The following is a 17,739-nucleotide window of genomic DNA, read 5'->3' as shown; positions in this document are numbered from 1 at the left end:
TTGACAAAGCCATACTCGTCCTTTATCGGTAGAACAAAGAGAAAATTGCGTGAACAAGACAATAGCTGCATGCCGCCATCCGATTCATATATATGCTATTCTATCCCTCTTACCTTCCCTCTACCACCTTCTACCATTCATCACCAGTAATTCACCAGAGACACATAAAACCCGATTACCTCCCCATCGTCGTGAAACCAACTCTATCTACAAACCACCAAGGCATAGGTGATGTGCTACTACATGCCCAATAAACCCCCTTGCACCTGCACCTACCTCCAGCTCATCCAGCCCTGCCCACAAGTCCGCGTCTTCTCTGTCGCAGGAAGCCCCACGCCCCTGATCCAAGTCTGTCCTATCCGGTACATCGCCCGCGGCGTCGGACAGCGCTTCTGCGCTCTGTGCAGCCGGGCCGCGGGTATTGGTGGACCGGGTACGGTTGGGCTGGTGGGATACCCAGAACAACAGGGATTTGGGGGCTCGCAGCTGGCATCGACATCTCAACAATCGGTGCAGCAGGCGACGCCTCTTGATCCGTGTCTTGTCGGGGGAGGGATTTCGATTCGGGATCTGTTGCTTCCGATGGGGGAGGAGAGCACGGGTTCGTTGGGGACTGCTGGGGATGCGGAGAGGAGGGATGAGGCGAGTGTGCAGGGCTCTTGTTCTTCAGAGTTGTCGATACAGTCGTTGCTAGTGCAGGCTGAGTCGGGAGGAGGGTTGGTTGCTGATGGGCATGGTGCGGCGGTGCCGGAGTGCGCGCAGGTTGATGAAGTGCGGATGGTTCAGGCTGGGCCTGTAGTGGAGGAAGAAGCATCAAATGGGGGAAACGGGGAGGTGAGAGCTGATCGAAAGGAGGATGAGAGAGATCATGCCAACGACGTTGGAGGGTCCGATCCCGAGGGAAGGGCTTCTGTCCAGGGAATGCAGATAGTTCTTGACCGGGACCAGAAGTCTTCTACGATTGGTTGAGTTATTCGGTCATGGATCAGTCGAAATGGAGTCACAGGGCCAGCAAAAGTATCTTCAGAAGGGTGAAAAGGCTTTTCAGAAAAGTTGTTTTGTATGTACACGGAAGTATAAGGCTGGGTGCTCCCCTACTGAGGAAGGGCTTTAGCTATACAATTCAGGTATCAAGGTCATCCAAAGCAACGGATATAGTGCACATATGCGAGGTATCTCAATCAAATCCCTGGAATTCTTCGTCGTCATCACCATCAGCCTTCGTGCCTGCGGCTTTGGCTGCTGCTCGTCTCAGTCGTCTTTCTTCCTCGTTCTTCTTCCTCAGCACCTCAACCATCTTCTCCGTCTCAAGAACCTTCTGCTTTTCTTCGTCCGTCATCTTCTCCCATCTGACCTTCTCTTGCTTCGATTTCTTCTGCTCACGTCGCTTGAGCTTCTTGTTCTTCGACTCGGCTTGTTGGCTCCATGCGACACTTTCGCTGGCTCGTCTCTTATTTGACTTGGATTGAAGGGCACCAGACTCGGCGGCCTCCTGGAGAAGCTCCTTCCGTCGTTTTTCCCTTTGCTTGTCTTTGTATGCGTAATTGTCCCAGTCAAGGCTCACGCCGAGTGTCCTGTCACCGGTGAAGTTCCTCAGCTCAGGCATCTTAGGCAATTTCAACAAACACCATGCTTGGCCCAAAGATTCCCAATCAAGGTCAGCGACACGGAAGATACTGCTTGCCTGGTGCTTGCTGTAGCTTCTGAACCAACTAACAAACGCCTTTTGGCCTCGGTCATGCAGCGCACGATCAGCCAACACAGCCTTACGGGCAGTGGCGGTGGCAGCGCGCGCATCAGCGTCGGAGAAAGTAATCGATGGAGAGAATGGAACAACAGGTGTTTTTCGAACTTCTAGAAAAGAAACATAATCTTCTTCTCGTCCGGGATGCAAAAGTACCACACTCAGACCCCTCCGGCCGGCTCTTCCAGCACGACCGCATCGATGAATGAAGGACTTCGGGTCTGATGGAGGGTCAATCTGGACAACAAGATCGACGGACGGGATATCCAATCCACGCGCAGCAACATCGGTGGTGAGAAGAATGGCGGGATCGTGCGAATTAATGAAGCGGTTGAAGTTCTTTTGGCGGACATTTGCCTGGTGTTTGCCGTGCAGTGGAATCAACAGGAAATCGTCACCGAGCAGCAGTGGGAGGATTGCGGACAGATAATCGACACCCGAACAGGTAGAGACGAAGAAAATCGTTTTCAAGGGAGTTGGTTGAACTGAAGAAAGGATATGTTTCAAAGCAGCGAATTTATGTAAGGGCGGTGTCGTAAGATAGGTCATTTGCAGACTGGTACAATCGAGTTAGATCACTATTAAGAATAAAGCAGAGAGGTACCAACCTAGCTGGAGTCCGCTTATCGTCAACGCCTGAGCCACCCTTGACCTTGACCATGACCTTGACTGGATTTCGCAAACCAACTCGCACAATCTGGTCAACGGCCTCGCTAACACTGGCGCTGAACAAGCCCGTTCGTCTTTGTTTAGGAAGGCGGCGCAGGATGTTCTGCAAGGTCTCCTTGAATCCCAGATCTAGCAACCGATCGGCCTCGTCAAGAACCAGCATCTCGAACGAGGATTGAGGACAGTGGACGTGAGGGGAAGAAAGCAATTCCAGAAGCCGTCCAGGCGTGGAGACCAACACATTCGGTGACCGCTTCAGGAATGTACTCAGATCCTCTGCAGGCGTGGTCGAACCGCCGAGGAGGAGCTGCGGAACGACTCTGAGAGTAGAAGAAGGGAACTTAGGTCGAGGCGCATCGTCATCTTCTGAGGGGTTTATCGCAGCGGCTGAAGGAGGATGGAAGGCGAGTAATGATGATAGTACATTGTAAATCTGTGATGCAAGTTCTCTAATCACAGAGTCAGCATCGAGCTTTCTTCCACGGTTCTGGCTGCCGCGTGCCCTAAGATCAATGCCTACCTTGTTGGTGAGATGATGATGGCTCCAATATGATGTTTCTTGATGGGTTCTTCGAGACGCAAAAGCTTCTCCACCACTGGGATCAGAAAAGACAACGTTTTTCCGCTGCCAGTGACTGCCTCCACTACGACATCCTTATGCGCCATGAACAGAGGAATAGCGGATGCTTGCACTGGGGTCATCCGGGTGAAGCCCATGGAGGACATTGCCTCTAACACCCATTCTGACAGGGCTGGTGTCACTGCATCCCAGGCTCTGGACGAAGTGCCTGAAGGTGGTTTTGGAGCCATGATAGCAGCCGAGTGCAGAATCGAGCCTTCAATTCGACCCGACGATCAGCAACGATTGCCCAGACTGATGGCAGAAAAAAAATAGCTTATCAAAAGATCGCCGATTAGATATTGAGGCGGTGAGCATTTTCTGCCAGTTTACACGTGATCGCCTGCGGATTCGGGCGGAATCACACAAGCCAGACAGAAAAAATCGAAGGGAAAATGCAACGATGAACACAAAAATACTCGAATAAGAAAATCCAGATTTGCAATTGCTTTGGTGTAGCTACCCAGTGCTGCTATTTTCCCGGATATTCATTTGTCACTGCTGTCTTTTTTGCTGGTCTAGTGACCATGCCGATCTCTCTCTAAATTTACTGAAGCATGCGCAGCCGCATTTCTGCCTTGGGTCTTTGCCAACGTCTCACGCGATAAACCAGCTTTCCTTTTCACACACACACCTCGTTCATCATCTAGTTGCCCATCATTGCGTCGTTTGCAGCTGACAGATTTCTCCTTCTTGACACGCTCGTCTGCGACTATAACTACCTGCGCCTGCGACCTCTGTCCGGGCTGATACCGGCTCCGGCCCTTCCGCCTTTCGCTGTAAGAGCGGTCGAAATGCCCTCCTCTTCTACCGACGAGGTCCCGGCAACTCCCCGAGTCATATCTCCTTCGCCTGTACCATCGAGTGCGTCAAGCTCACGAGATGATTATACCGGTCCGAGGACTCGGTCGGCAGCGCGACGCCAACGTCTGGTAGATGTATCCGAGGAGAGAAGCGAAGATGTGGATACGGACCCAAGTCGGTCGCCGACTAGGTCTCGCAGTCGCAGCCCAGCAGCTCCTGCTCGTTCAACTCGCACGCGGCGATCGAATCCCATGATACCGGCCAGGAAGCCGGAGCCTTTAAAAACCAACGGCCGCATATCGCCCACCGACTTCCTGTCCCCCAATTCCGCCTTGGGCAAAGGCCGCGCGCACGACATCTCTCGTTCACCCTCACCTTTGGGTTTGATCCCTCTCCACACTCGTTACCGCAGCTTCATCCATCGTCATGAGATACCGCGCAAGCTCCTCCATGGCTCCATCGGCTTCTTTACCCTTTATCTGTATAGCCGAGGCGTCCAAACTCTTCAAATCACCCCATGGCTGCTCTCCGCTCTCGTCCCCATCGCCGCGACAGACATTATCCGCCATCGCTCCGAGACTTTCAATAAGCTCTACATTCGCTGCGTTGGCGCGCTCATGCGGGAAACAGAAGTGTCGGGCTACAACGGCGTGATCTGGTACCTGCTAGGCGCATACTCCGTTCTGCGTTTCTTCCCCAAGGACGTTGCGGTCATGGGTGTCCTGCTCCTCAGCTGGTGCGACACCGCAGCCTCCACCTTCGGCCGTCTCTACGGCCGGCGCACGTTCCAACTGCGCGCGGGCAAGAGCTTTGCTGGAACCCTGGCCGCCTGGGTCGTTGGCGTCGTCACCGCCGCTGCCTTCTGGGGCTGGTTCGTACCCTACGTCGGGACGTTTCCCAACGATCCCGAGGGCTCGTTCATGTTCACCGGCCGTCTGAATCTACTCCCGGATTCGATCAGGGGTCTCCTTGGTTGGACCGCCGATTCTGATTCCTCGTGCGGGGTCATCTCCGGCCCGTTGGCACTGGGTGTCATGAGTGTTGTTTCCGGTATTATTGCCGCCGGAAGCGAGTTCGTGGACCTGTTCAACTGGGACGATAACTTCACTATCCCAGTTCTTAGTGGAATTGGGCTGTGGGGGTTCCTGAAAGTTTTCGGTTAACTTTGCTCGCTCTTTCGATTCGACCTTGATAGACATATACCTCTTTCCTAGGAATGCCGAGGTCAGGCCTCTTAATTTTCCCCTGATGCCCTTATTCACTGTTCTCGTGTAGCTCATCTTTATACCACTCTATACATCGATTCGTTGCTTTTCCTTGACAGGTCTACAAAGATAGACACCTTGGATTCCCTATAGACTGGGATGGTCATATACGATGGGATATCCGCAATCATTGTTTCAAATTCCCCCGTCGATGGGCGCTTCCACTGTTGCTTGCTTGAAGATACTCTCACAATCTTATTATGATTTCTTTCATCGTCGCAAATACTGCGACGTGTGTGTTTTACGAAGTGATATGTACGTAAATTATAGAGCCAAATGAGAACAACCAACACCCAATGAACCGTAGATTAGACCCCAATATCCTTGGTATCCCCATGGACGCCTGAACACCCCAATTTGAGTGCCAATAAGTTAACTTTGTAGTGGGCAAAAATCAGCTCAAGTCCAAAATGCTCACACGCGGGATGCGCTTCTTCTTTCTCTTTTCGTCACTGTTAAACGAGTCACGCTCTGTCTCCTCTGAAGCCAGCTCAGATTGGGACTTCGCCTCAGTCGTCCAGAACCCATCGCACACAATGACCGATTCGAGATGTGAGGAAGTCTCGCGAGCCCTTGACACTTTACTACCCGATTCAACTCGCTTTTCCTTCTTCGTTGTCGGCTCGAGCGCACCATCTGCGCACGGGTCCAATACCAACGTCTTTTGAGCACTTGGCGGCAAGCGTACACCGGGGCCCTCCACGCATGAATGGTTTGCGGTCGGAGAGGCGCTCTCCGTCGTTCGAGACGCCCGGACTGTCTGAGCTTCAGCGGCGAGAGCATGAACTTCATGCATTTTCAGCCCTTTTAGTGATCGAGCTTTGAGGCCAGTCGGTGTTTGCGCCAAACTTTCTAACTGTTGACAAGAGCTTCCATCACTGAGGGTAACCGCAGACATAACGTCCTCCAACTCCTGAATTTCTACCCCACTTCGAGGCTTAGCTGATGTCTTGAGGGGCCTCGATTGCGTATGCTGACGACTTTCGCTTCCGGGCGATGGTGGAGACACGGCAGAGTTTGTGTCTGAGGATAGATCTGAACCGGTGGTGTCATCGTAGCCGACATTGGAGTAACTCATCCTGATTCTCGAGGAAGACACACACGACGGAGAGGAACTGAAGACAGGTTCAGGATTTAAGATGTCGACAGTCAGCACCTCAACGTCGCTAGAACGGACAGCCGCCCGCCGGCTCCCCGTGCGGGATCGCGTGGCCATCGGATGTCGCTTGATGTCCGGCATAGAGGATATGGTGCACGAAGAAGTAAATGAGTCAACCAAATCATCAACAGTCTGATATCCGTGCGGCTGAGTATCCAACATTCGCTTATGACTGTATGGGCCATAGACTGGGGAACCTCTCATTAAGGCGTCTGGAGAGCTCTCAGCGCGCAGAAGCCCTGGCGCTCTCGATTTTCTTGGAGTTGCGGATATTGCCGCCTCAAATAGTTGTGCGCCTTTGTACTCTGAGATGTCAGATCTCTGCTTCGTGAGTGTACCATACTTGAGGATGCTGCCCCGTTTCATGCCGGGGTCGATTGGCCCCTTTTTCTTGGGACCTGTCTTCCGATTGCTTGACTTCTTCGACGCGGAAGCCTTTTCAGCCTGTTCCTTTTTCCAGGTCTGCACGACCTCAGGCACCCCGATGGTGGCAATAGTCTCAAAGATCCAGACTTTTTCGGCGGCATAGGGGTCGAAACGCTTCCCGGTTCGCTTTTTAGTCGGCGACTGAACTGTAGCCTCTGTATAAACTTCCACATCCTCCTCTTCATCCCCAGAAACAATCGTAGTTTCCTGGGAAGGAATCGGGGGATTAGGTTCCTCAGCGAGTAGATCCAAGCCAACCACATCTATTGGAACAATCTCCAACTGTAGCTCTGTCAAGCCATCAGTACTAAAGCTGGTTCGGCTTTTGTATATTTTTTGCAACATTTGCACATTGCTGTCCGACAACGAAGTATTCGGGCCAAAGGGTGACGGGCTTTTCTGCAAGCGAAGTCTATAGGAGACAAGAGGCTCTGCGAGCAACTTGATTACCTTCCTTGCCCCAGAACGATAATTCCACTCGAATGCATCAGCAGTGAATCTTCGCAGTTCAACGACATCGATTTCCTGATCCCAAGCATTCATCAAGCGGGATTTAAGCACTTCAATATCCTGTGGCGAGGACACAACAGGCTTGGCGTAATAGGATAGAATTGTCCTATCTGGGAACGACTCTGGAATGCGCACTGCTTTGTGCTTCGTTTGGAAATATCCGCTTTCGTTCTCGTCCAGCTCGTACTGTAGCCTTTCTCTCCATTCATCTAGTTTCATGTCGAGTTCAGGCCCATCGGACCTGATAGTGTCCAACAGATCCGCACCAAAGCCTGCTCTGGCAATCTCTGCGGCCAACTTGCTGCCGCACTTTGGAACTCCGGACGGCAAGTAATCACCGCCACTGAGCATCGCGAATAGGATCATACCAGCACGGTCAAGTGGCACATTTGAGGGATGATCGCTATCACCACACATTCTGTAGCAGGTAACATGCGTGGCTGCGGAGGTGCCACTGCCACTCTCTTTGGAGAAATTCATAACGGTCAGGGTCGAGCCAAACATCAAGGCGTCAACATCGTTGCTCATGACGGCATCGACGACACCTGCTCTCTGCAATCTAGCACATTCTGCTTCAGCCTCGCCTGGGGCATCGTGTCGAGGAAACTTGAACAGATCGATCAGAACCTTCGAAAGTCGGATGATCGGCGCGTTCCCGTAGCTGCGACCTGAGACTGCCTTGCCTCTTTTGAAGGGCGGTTTGTCCTTTCCATCATAAACAAATAGTGGATGGATAGGCAGCGCTAGGAACTTCAATAGTCTGTAGAACAGAGTCCGCAGCTCTGGATTTCGCCCACCTCGACCGGCCTGCACCTGGAACAGCCATATCGAGATGTCCACGGCAATGCGTATAGGTCTTGAAGTCCGTTCCAAGTGGGTTATTGCCAGCTTGGACAAGGAAATCCGTTCTCCAGAGCCAATGGCATTGATTAGTCTGCCACATGTTAGCTGCTTTGATTTATAGCTTTGTTACGTTTTTGTTCGATGAGCTTTCTTATGTAGTGATCCTATGTTGTGCAATCCAAAATATATAAAGAGGCCAGGAGTATCTGTTCTGGAAACGAGCTTTGCACCTACCCAGGAATCCCCATGAGACAGATCAGAGACCACAAGTAAAAGCCCAAATAACAAAATCCGGAATGGGCAGCGGTCTCGACTACTGTGAAGCAGGCACAATATCCTGATTGTTGCCGTAGTGTTGTTTGTTGTTGACGTCGGGAAGCTGATGCGACGGCCCGACAAAAGATCCGTCCAGATAGCAGAAGACGACAGGAACTCTTTTGTCGGTCTCTCGCAACGGGTAGCTTGCACTTTGGGAGAGCTGAGACTCCAGATCAATGAGTGTCATATATATTCCAGCGCTTGATGGTTAATTGGACCCTTGAGTGGTGAGTTGCGCAGGGAAAGAATGACTGCGGTTGGCCAACACTCAATCGGTCAGTTCTCCGCGCTTTAAATTAGGAGTCAACACGCTTCAACGGAAGTTACCATCGACCGATATAGTTGCTACGAAGCAATGGCAACCCCGTCTACATCCTCCCTTGATGATGAGAAACGCTCATTTCCCGTCAATGCCAATTTTTCCCTGAACTCACGCCACAATCCAACCGGCAGACCATCGTCACCTCATACACCTCAACAGCAATTGCGGTCCAATAACTCTTCCTTCGCGAGCACCGGCTCGGGGGGCTCTTCCTTTCGCGGAGAAGAAGATGCGATTATATTCGAACTTGGTTCCCGGTGGCTTCGAGCTGGATTTGAGGGCGAAAGCATGCCCATATGTGTCGTTGGGTATGGGCCTGAAGACTGGAGGAGAGCTGGCGACTATAGAGGGTGGTTGAAGGCGACCAACAACACGAGCAGCTCACGAGAAGTCAAGGCAGATGAATGGACTGGTGCATACGAACTGTGGAAAATGGACTTACGTGACGCCGACCTGGGGCTCATCGAGGACAAAATCGAACGGGTATTTCGGGAAACCTACAACAAATATCTGCTGACAGATGCGGGTACATCACGATTGGTGCTAGTCATCCCATCCATCATGCCGCATCCGTTATTATCTTCGATTTTGTCGACTCTTTTCAGTCGCTGGCGATTCCCGAGTATTACCCTTCTTCCGAGCCCTGCAATGGCCGCGATAGCAGCAGGGGTCCGCTCAGCATTGGTGGTAGATCTGGGATGGGCGGAAACTATTGTAACCGGGCTGTACGAATACCGAGAGATTGCGGCCAAGCGAAGTACAAGAGCCATGAAGTCCCTGCTTCAGGAGATGGGGAGAATGCTCACTCGACTTGCCTCGGACGCCAGCCGGGAATCTGAAGCTGTGGACGACATAATCGTCAGCTTCGAGTACTGCGAAGAAGTCGTGAGTCGTTTTGCCTGGTGCAAGCCCCGGGCAGGTGACAAAGCAGCTTCACCATCTGAATCGCACAACATACAATCACCGACGGAAAATGTCCCCGACTCTATAGGCAACAGGATGGTGTCGATTCCGTCCCCATCAGATCCTAACTCGACCTATATTGATATTCCATTTTCCGCATTCACGGAGCCGGTTGAAAAGATCCTTTTCGCCAAGGAATCAGCGGAGCGCGATTTGGACGACGAGGAAAAGTCCATACCTTTGTTGGTCTATAACACGCTACTCCGCCTGCCACCCGATGTTCGGGGCACATGTATGTCGCGGATAATATTCGTTGGTGGCGGTGCTAATATTCCCGGCATTCGACGGCGAGTGCTCGACGAGGTGGCGGCTATGGTCAATACGTACGGCTGGAGCCCCGTCCGTGGCGAAGCAACCCAGAAAGTAGAGGAGAAGCTCCTCTCTTTAAGGCCGAAAGAGACAGCACCTGCGAAGGGCAGTCAAGACGATACCATAGGGCCCTCCGAACATTCAGCGGGACCAGACCGTCAAGAGAATGAGGCGCCCGGAGAAGAGGTAGATTTCGTTGAGCAGAAGCTACGCCGTAGCAAGGACAAGGACATGATACAGCAGGTTCATGGTGTACTGCGCGAGGTGGAATCTCTGGGTGCCTGGGCCGGAGCTAGTCTTGTGGCAAGCCTCAAGATCAGGGGACAGGTGGAGATTGAGCGGGAGAAGTACCTTCAGCATGGTCTTGCTGGTGCCAGCCGGGACTTGGACCATGGCCATGTTCCTGATCGACGTTCTGGTCTTCGAGCAGGCGGAGACCGGTCAAGCTGGACACTGGCAGCCTGGGGTTGAACTGATGGGCAAGGACGTGTGTCTATACGTTGATTTGCATGTCATGAACCTAAGATGAAATTTGACCTGTATATATGATACCCTTTTAGAATCGGAATAGTTAATTGATTTGGGATGTTATTCTGGCGCTTAATCCAGTCCTTGAGCATCCCCGATTGCTCTTCGATCGAGCGACGATAAAATGTTCAGCTACGAAAGAATGCGCAAACAGCCAACAGGATTATGACTTGAATAGCATTATATTATTATGTACACATTGAGAGATCATCGATCTCAAAGGCTTGTATGTCGAATCAGAGCAGCGGTATCACTTCGAATCCAAAGTCGACTAAGACGGTTCAACCACCCATTTTCACGGCAAACGACTCAAAGTCTAGACGGTGCCGAATTGATAAGTAGCCAAGTTGACGGCTGGACCATCGTTGGGAGAGAAGATCTGCAGCGGCAACTGTGCCCATTCAGGGTGGTTGATGCCATCAATCCAGCCCTCAGGCTCGATAACCACGCAGCCATACTGCATGACGTTCTTGGCACCTTCCTTGCCCTCTTCCTTGTTACGCTTCTCCTGCGACGGCTTGATGGGGAGGTAGTCCATCTTGGCGTTGTCGCAGGTGTAGATTTGCAGAGCATTCATGTTAGAGGCTACTTCGAGGCTGATACCGGTTGTGCTGGAGTTCATGCGGACAATGGGGACGAGCGAGTCCGGAGCTGCGTATTGAGGGGGTCGGTCGACGAGCCAGCAGGTATCGTAGCCGGTGCAGCCTGTGCCGCACATACCGTAGGTATCCTTGAGATCGGCGCCGATGAGCTTGCCCTCGGTGAAATCGGGGGCGCCGTTGAACGCGTCGACGGTAAGGATGGTGCCGTTGGGGATGAGGATGCCATCTGTGGCGACAAGGCGGTTGGAGTATGGGAGTTGCAGGAATGTGTCATTCAAGACATTAGGGGCCTTGAAGGCATTGAGGTTCCAGTAGATGTGGTTGGAGAGCATGATGGGGGTCGCCTCGGTCAGGGCAAGCGAGATCAGTTTGGTGGTCAGCTGGGGGAGACCCTTTGGGTTTTGGGGGGTGACAGTCGTGTCGACACTGTAGACGGCGTGGGTGATGACGTCTCCGGGGAAATCCTCCCAACCTTGATCGAAGAGAGTGAAGGTGACGGAAGAATTGGTGTGTGCTGTGACAGTCCAGTTCCGTTGGTCGTAGCCGACCTTGCCTCCGTGGAGAGTATCGATGCCGTTGTTCTCATTCTCCGGCACATGGTACTCATTCGTGCCGATGGTGAACGTGCCGTTCCTGATGCGATTGGCGTACCGACCAACCACAGCACCGAAGAAAGTGTGGACAGTCTCTGTATCATTCAGGTAGGCCTTAGGGTCATCGTAGCCAATGACGACATCTTGCTCCTTGCCATCGCGATCCGGGACCATCAGCGATATCAACCGTGCTCCATACGGAATGAGCTTGGCAGTGATGTTTTCTGCGCTGATGGTGTAGACCTTGAAGGGGTCCGTCGCTGAAGTGCTGGACGAGGAAGAGGAGCTCGACTGTGTAGCCTGAGCCAAAACTGGCAGACCATAAAGGACGGTCGAGAGATAGTGCTTGACATGCATCCTGAGCCCCAGTAGAAGAGTGATAGTGATGAAGAAGGAGCAGTAAATGATCAAGACGCGAGGCGTTATCCGAGCAGGCCACAGCAAAGAACGAAAGTAGCCACGAAGAGGGGTTGAGCGTCGGTTAAATACTGGCAAGGTATTCATAATCCCCTAGCCAAAAACAATAAAACGTCACTGCTGGTAGTAGGCACCCCATTCACCTCATGATGCCACCACGCCTGACCTCCGTGCGGGGAAAACAAAGCGCAGGAACCAGCAGGAAGCTGGGGTAGGCTCGAACCCTCTTGTGCTTCACTGATTTGCTGAGATGACTCGTAAATTTACCGAGAATGGACGTAGTCGATGGCAAGCTTCCAGTTGTCTCGGGGGCGTTGGTTGACTAGTCCAGAATGTGCAGGGATCTGTGCCGCGTGCAGTCACTAGATACCTTGCTTCCTGCCAACAAGCTTGACGCAACCAGTTGGGGCGAAGCTGTCAGTGACTGCAAGAATTCTACTGGAGGATTCAGCTGGTATCAGTTGTGGATTAAGCGAAATGAAAATTTCCGGGTATATTGCTCTCAATGCTCCGGCGAAAGTTAAGCAACACGCCCCCTAAAAACACCGTGAATCTGGCTTAAGCTAGAGGTCAACAAGGCCGGGCCGCGTGGTTGGATCTCGGGCCAGTACGCTAGGCCTTTACAGGCAACTCCGGTGGGGGATTCCAAGTTCCATTTGCGGGGAAGGGAAAAAGGCTCGTCGATCATTTTCTTTACTTTCTCCTCTTGGTCGGTCGAAAATAAGATGCTCGAGGAATGATACTGACAGGAACTGGTTGACCAGCAACGCTTTTTGCTGACTTCTATATGGAGGAACGAGTGGTTATGAAAGTTACTCAATCTTCATCCTTTAATAAATATTTCCATTGAAGCATTTTGGTAAATTGACCGACCATAGCAGCTGTGGCCTCTATGACTGACCGTACTCGGAACGGAACAGTATATTTCCTGATTATGTAATTCCGACGCGTCCTCTCGCCTTCAGATCGGCCCGGACCCTCGGCCTGCCTGATCGGGAGACTTGTTTATGTTGGATATGCGGACTCTTAGGGTCAAGATCAGAATGATGACAGCTAAATCCGGTTTGTTGATGAGGATGAGTTCTGAATAGTTGCGTTGGCAATACAGCCTCTGTAGATTGCTTTTCTGCGCGACGCGATTTGCGGCACGATCGCCCCTCCCCATGAACCGCTTTGTTTGTTGCATGGCGCAATGTTCTCTCAAAGTTCCAGCTCTTCTCCAGACATTCTTGGGCCCCCTGGCGACGCCGATTATTTGATATCATCTCCGATCCGACCTTTCTCCGGTCGCCAGAGCTTCATGTCGCCAGCTAATTTCAAGCTCCTTCAGACCCCGCGAACGGGTAAAGGAAAGCAGTCGCGCATCAATCTTAGTCCGGCCAAGAGCGCGCACTCGATTCGATTCGACGATGTCCTGCTTCCTGTTTCCCCGACTAGACAGTTGAATGGTCGACAGCGATCGTTATCTCCAGAAAAAGCACAAGCGGATGGAAACTTGAGCCCGTGGAGGATCCGAGTGACGCTGGAGGCAACACAAGACGAGGAAATGAATCAAGGGAGCCCGGCGCGCAAGCGGCTGAAGCCGTCGACAGCTACGACAGTCAAAATACCTCTTAAGGATGCCGAAGATCATGCGGAACAAACGCCGAAAAGGCGCAGAGGACGCCCAAGGAAGTCGGACATACGGGAACAGGATGCTACGCCTACAGCAGGCAGTCCTGGACACACGCCAGGCCCTGGAGGCGCAAGTGGACAGAAAAGAAAGCGAGGTCGGCCAAGAAAACAGTCTCTCAATCCGGATACGGTAGACGGACATAAGCAAGTGGTTGATTCGGCGGATCATCAAGACACCCGGCCTATTGAGCCTGAACCGGAGGGCGAACAACGATGGAGTCCGTTGAACCTTGCCGGGGACGCTGACTCGGACGATGACGCTTTGCCGGAGGGTTTCATGCCTATCGACACTTTTCCAGAAGACAACAACATGGGCCAACCTGATGCAACCGCTTGGGATCGGAGTTCCCCCCGAATACATAATGAACGTACTTATGACACACCAGATGTGACTGCAGTGGATCAGATATATGGACAAAACCATGACGAAGAACCGCAGTCGACCCCCTCGAAAATGCCATCGCCCTCTCGAGAAAGCCAAGGACTCTCACCAGAAAATACACTACATGCTGGTCATACGCCCAGACTGCCTCGCTCATACCCAAGTCCAACCTCTTCGTCGCTGGGTGACGATGACAGAGCGGTCCAAGTTGAATCTAGGGCTCGTGCGGAAGAATCTGGCCGGGAACAAAATACCACTCGTCCTACAACGGATCCAACAGAAGAACATAGGGAGTTTGATTCTATCATGGAAAGCGAAGGCTTTAGCATGGTTTCATTGGATACACTACCGTCGGTTAAACAACACGGACTGAGCATCAACTCCCAGAATGGTAACGGTGCTCTGAAGCCCTTCCTGGCCCGAGAGAAGATGGCAACTACGGAGAAGTCGAAGCGCAAGGTGTCAAGCCTGAATCTCAATCCTAGGAAGGATTCGCCTGATGTAGAGGTGGAAAAGGATTTGAGATTGCAAGCGACCGAGCCTCAAGCATTGCCCCTGTCAGCCGAGAAAAGACCGTCCGCGCCTCTATTGCGTGGGTCCCCTGTTCCAGCCTTTGTTCCCAAGCAAAGAAACCCGCTTGTAAGGCTGGCACGAATTATCCGCGCAGGCGTTGCCCTTGAAGGCACCCTTCGGCGTCCATACGAGGGGGCACCTGTGCCCACGCCGGGTACACCGGATCTGAGAGAACAAATTTCTAGTCTGGAAGCACCCAAAAGGCGTTTAGAGCTGTTGTTCAGCGACTTGCACCCGAGGATGAGACGGGAACTGCGCGCAGGCTTGGGGTTTGCACAGGAGCTCGCAAAGAGGAGGAGACAGACAGAGATTGAACGGGCGAGAGAAAGGGCAGCAGCAGAAGCACGATTGATGGGCAATGCCAGAGGCACAACCACCACTCCTCAACAGGTACTCGGCGGAGCTGCTGTGAAGGACACTCCGAGTACAGAAATGAAACGGCGGCTGGAGGAATGGCAGCGGGAGAGGGAAGCCGTGAGCCGAGAGATCCAAATGGCAAATGCCAGTCAAGTCATTGTGGTTGACAGTGACACGACGGCGCCACCGAGCCCGGAGATTGATGCCAACGGCAATCAAATTGGGAGTCAGTCAGACGAGGAGGCTGATCTAAGGGGTTCCCATAGGCAAGAGTCGGGAGATTATCAGACACGGGAAGAGTATGACGAAGACAGACCCGTCCAGGATGTCGATCCAGGTGAATCGCCGCAGCATGACTTGGAAGCTGCTCAGGCAGAGGAGGTTTATGAGGAGGAAGACGAAGAGGGCTACGAGGATATCTGGCAGCAAGAAGCGAGAGACCATAGCAACATCTCGCATCGCTCGTCAACGCTGTACAGAAGGGAAGATGATGACATCGAAGCACGGCAAGAATCTAACCCATCGGAAAGCAGCCCTGCGCCAAGCGAGCCTAGGGGAATCCTCTCTCCGAAGTCGTGGACGAACGACAACGCCAATGTGCCGTTTTTGGGCCATTCGCGCGTCAAGGCACTGCGAGACCAGGCAGTGGATCTCTCCGCGGTGCTTCGTGGGGAGGAAACGCCTCGGCACATTCGTCGCTATTACGGTCAAAGCAGCCCTGAAAAAAGTGCGAATGGAGATTCACCGGAGCAGCAACGATCAACTCCCGATGCTCCGGAGGAGAATGCGGAAGATTATGGGATTGAAGACGACCAAGGTTCACACATCTATCTGGAATCAAGCCCTAACAGGGCTTCGGATGATGACACATTTCAGATCGATCCTACTACAAGGCACGAGAGCGAAAAGCAACGTGCCGATCAGATAACGGAGGAGATCGAGGACGAGCATATTCCAGCTTCCGCGCTAGGCGACAGACGTTCCGCCTATGAAGAAAATAGCACTACTCCTGCACAAAATCGACATTTCGGTGGGGATGGTCAGGCATCAACCTGGTTTCGGAAGATCACGAGTCTTACACCCGGTTGGCTGAAAGCTCCAATTCGAAAGTCGTTTGGACCAGCCAGTCCTGGGTCTGAAGAAGTCTCGGAAGAGGAACCTGAGGAGCCTGAGGAGCCCGAGGAGGAGCCTGACGTCAGATCAGCCAACGCACAGACGCTCTTCGACGATCAAATGTATCCCGAAGAGCCGGATGAACCACCAAGACAGGGTTTGCAGTCCCCAGAGCAGAACAACGCGCAGCCAGGCTCGCCTACGTCAAGCGTCGGTCGACCTGTCGAAGAAGTCAGGGTCGAGACCTACGAACCTCACTTTCCACTCGCTGTCTCGGGATATTTCACAGACGATCACTACGTTCTCCTGCGACGGCTTTATCGATTGGCAAAACGTCATCCAGAACGGTTTCCTTACTACCCAGCACCTGGTCGCTCTGACATCATTGGTGATTGGATTTGGACATCGGACGGTGAGAATGGGGTGCGTGTTACTGAGACCCAGTTTGCAATCATTGACCGGTTTGTGCAAGAGCTGGCTCGTGGCGACCTGCAGGCGGGTGGGACGGGCCAGATTGGCTGGACAGAAGCAGATATGCACAGAAGACTGATCAGTGTGATCATTGGCGAGCGGATCAGAGAGGAAAAGAAGGCAGAGATGGGCGACAAAGCGTCAGCTCAGCAGATAGGAGGTAGAGGAGCCGCTCTCACGGCGTTTCGTCGATGACCGAGTGTCCATCACACTCGACTTTGATCGTCGTCTCTGATTTTGGCCGTCTCTTTTGGTTCCTGTGCAATGAAGTTCTTGAAGTTTGATCTGTTTTGGTTTACATATTGTCGGGCTATTACGGATCCGGCGGACCAATGATTGCATACGCCGCCAGTTGAGTTTGCAAACATGGCTTTTCTTTTGGTTTGTCATTGTGATATCTCATTTTGATTGATGTACTATTCCCCTCTTGTTTTAGTTTTTCATGAAGATTGTCCTTGATTGGGCGTTGACTAAGTCAGCTGCTTGCGGAGTACATTGGTGGGTCTTCATTGCCAATATGTTTGGTGTCTGTTTTATTGCACGATATCATTGGGCACGATATGTATATGACTCGAGTCGACTTTACTTTTCTTTTTTTGCTTCTATTCCATTGTCTTGTGGGGCCACTCGGAAGCTACCTGTATCTGTTCTGGCTGGCAGAACGTCTCTCCTGGTGCTCTGCGTGGTAGAATGGCTCAGTTTGATCAAGGGTTATGGGCGTGGTCTCTTGGATCGTACCTGAAAAGAATTCTGGCAACTTCGACGATGCTTCTGGTGTCGGTTTAAATGGGGACGGGGTCCAGGTATCGTGACCTGTTCCTTGTTTGAGCGGCGAATCCATTGCTATGAGCCTGCCACGCTTGCAGCGCCTGGGCCTGAGCTGGCATGGCCGTATGAGTAGAGCACGGTGACTGTAAAGATCTAGACTGACACGATGATGTTGTGCTATTCGTGATTGGCGAGCCATCGCATTGGGGTTCCGAATAGGCTGCAGGTTTGGGGAGGGCAGCCAAACAGAGCGCGGAGAGAACTGGCTAGCCTATTGTAGACGGGTATTGCAGTGCGTCAGTGTGAGGCC

At 52.4% G+C, this 17,739-nt stretch overlaps 7 protein-coding genes across 7 annotated transcripts; 4 read left to right on the top strand and 3 right to left on the bottom strand.

The window, feature by feature from the left end:
• Nucleotides 1-243: 243 nt before the first annotated feature.
• On the top strand, nt 244-969 carry Asppvi_006846 (uncharacterized protein; the record flags this gene model as incomplete). Its single annotated transcript, XM_043302744.1, has 1 exon — nt 244-969. The coding sequence occupies one exon, from the start codon at nt 244-246 to the stop codon at nt 967-969; it is 726 nt and encodes a 241-aa protein (XP_043158679.1).
• A 208-nt stretch (nt 970-1,177) lies between these two features.
• spb4 (ATP-dependent RNA helicase SPB4) lies at nt 1,178-3,223 on the bottom strand (the record flags this gene model as incomplete). The annotated part of the gene is made up of 3 exons (XM_043302743.1): nt 1,178-2,300; nt 2,353-2,862; nt 2,934-3,223. The coding sequence occupies 3 exons, from the start codon at nt 3,221-3,223 to the stop codon at nt 1,178-1,180; spliced, it is 1,923 nt and encodes a 640-aa protein (XP_043158678.1).
• A 603-nt stretch (nt 3,224-3,826) lies between these two features.
• Asppvi_006844 (diacylglycerol/polyprenol kinase family protein) lies at nt 3,827-4,999 on the top strand (the record flags this gene model as incomplete). The annotated part of the gene is made up of 1 exon (XM_043302742.1): nt 3,827-4,999. The coding sequence occupies one exon, from the start codon at nt 3,827-3,829 to the stop codon at nt 4,997-4,999; it is 1,173 nt and encodes a 390-aa protein (XP_043158677.1).
• A 496-nt stretch (nt 5,000-5,495) lies between these two features.
• On the bottom strand, nt 5,496-8,287 carry Asppvi_006843 (crossover junction endodeoxyribonuclease; the record flags this gene model as incomplete). The annotated part of the gene is made up of 2 exons (XM_043302741.1): nt 5,496-8,130; nt 8,274-8,287. 2 exons carry the CDS (start codon nt 8,285-8,287, stop codon nt 5,496-5,498), a joined length of 2,649 nt encoding a protein of 882 aa, XP_043158676.1.
• Nucleotides 8,288-8,712: 425 nt separating this feature from the next.
• Asppvi_006842 (putative actin-related protein RO7) lies at nt 8,713-10,422 on the top strand (the record flags this gene model as incomplete). Its single annotated transcript, XM_043302740.1, has 1 exon — nt 8,713-10,422. One exon carries the CDS (start codon nt 8,713-8,715, stop codon nt 10,420-10,422), a length of 1,710 nt encoding a protein of 569 aa, XP_043158675.1.
• A 373-nt stretch (nt 10,423-10,795) lies between these two features.
• Asppvi_006841 (aldose epimerase family protein) lies at nt 10,796-12,031 on the bottom strand (the record flags this gene model as incomplete). The annotated part of the gene is made up of 1 exon (XM_043302739.1): nt 10,796-12,031. The coding sequence occupies one exon, from the start codon at nt 12,029-12,031 to the stop codon at nt 10,796-10,798; it is 1,236 nt and encodes a 411-aa protein (XP_043158674.1).
• Nucleotides 12,032-13,283: 1,252 nt separating this feature from the next.
• Asppvi_006840 (putative AT DNA binding protein) lies at nt 13,284-16,856 on the top strand (the record flags this gene model as incomplete). The annotated part of the gene is made up of 1 exon (XM_043302738.1): nt 13,284-16,856. The coding sequence occupies one exon, from the start codon at nt 13,284-13,286 to the stop codon at nt 16,854-16,856; it is 3,573 nt and encodes a 1,190-aa protein (XP_043158673.1).
• Nucleotides 16,857-17,739: the final 883 nt, after the last annotated feature.

Source organism: Aspergillus pseudoviridinutans (genome assembly GCF_018340605.1).
Source record: "Aspergillus pseudoviridinutans IFM 55266 DNA, scaffold_4, whole genome shotgun sequence".
Lineage (NCBI taxonomy): Eukaryota > Fungi > Ascomycota > Eurotiomycetes > Eurotiales > Aspergillaceae > Aspergillus > Aspergillus pseudoviridinutans.
This window is presented reverse-complemented; position numbering and strand designations above follow the sequence as displayed.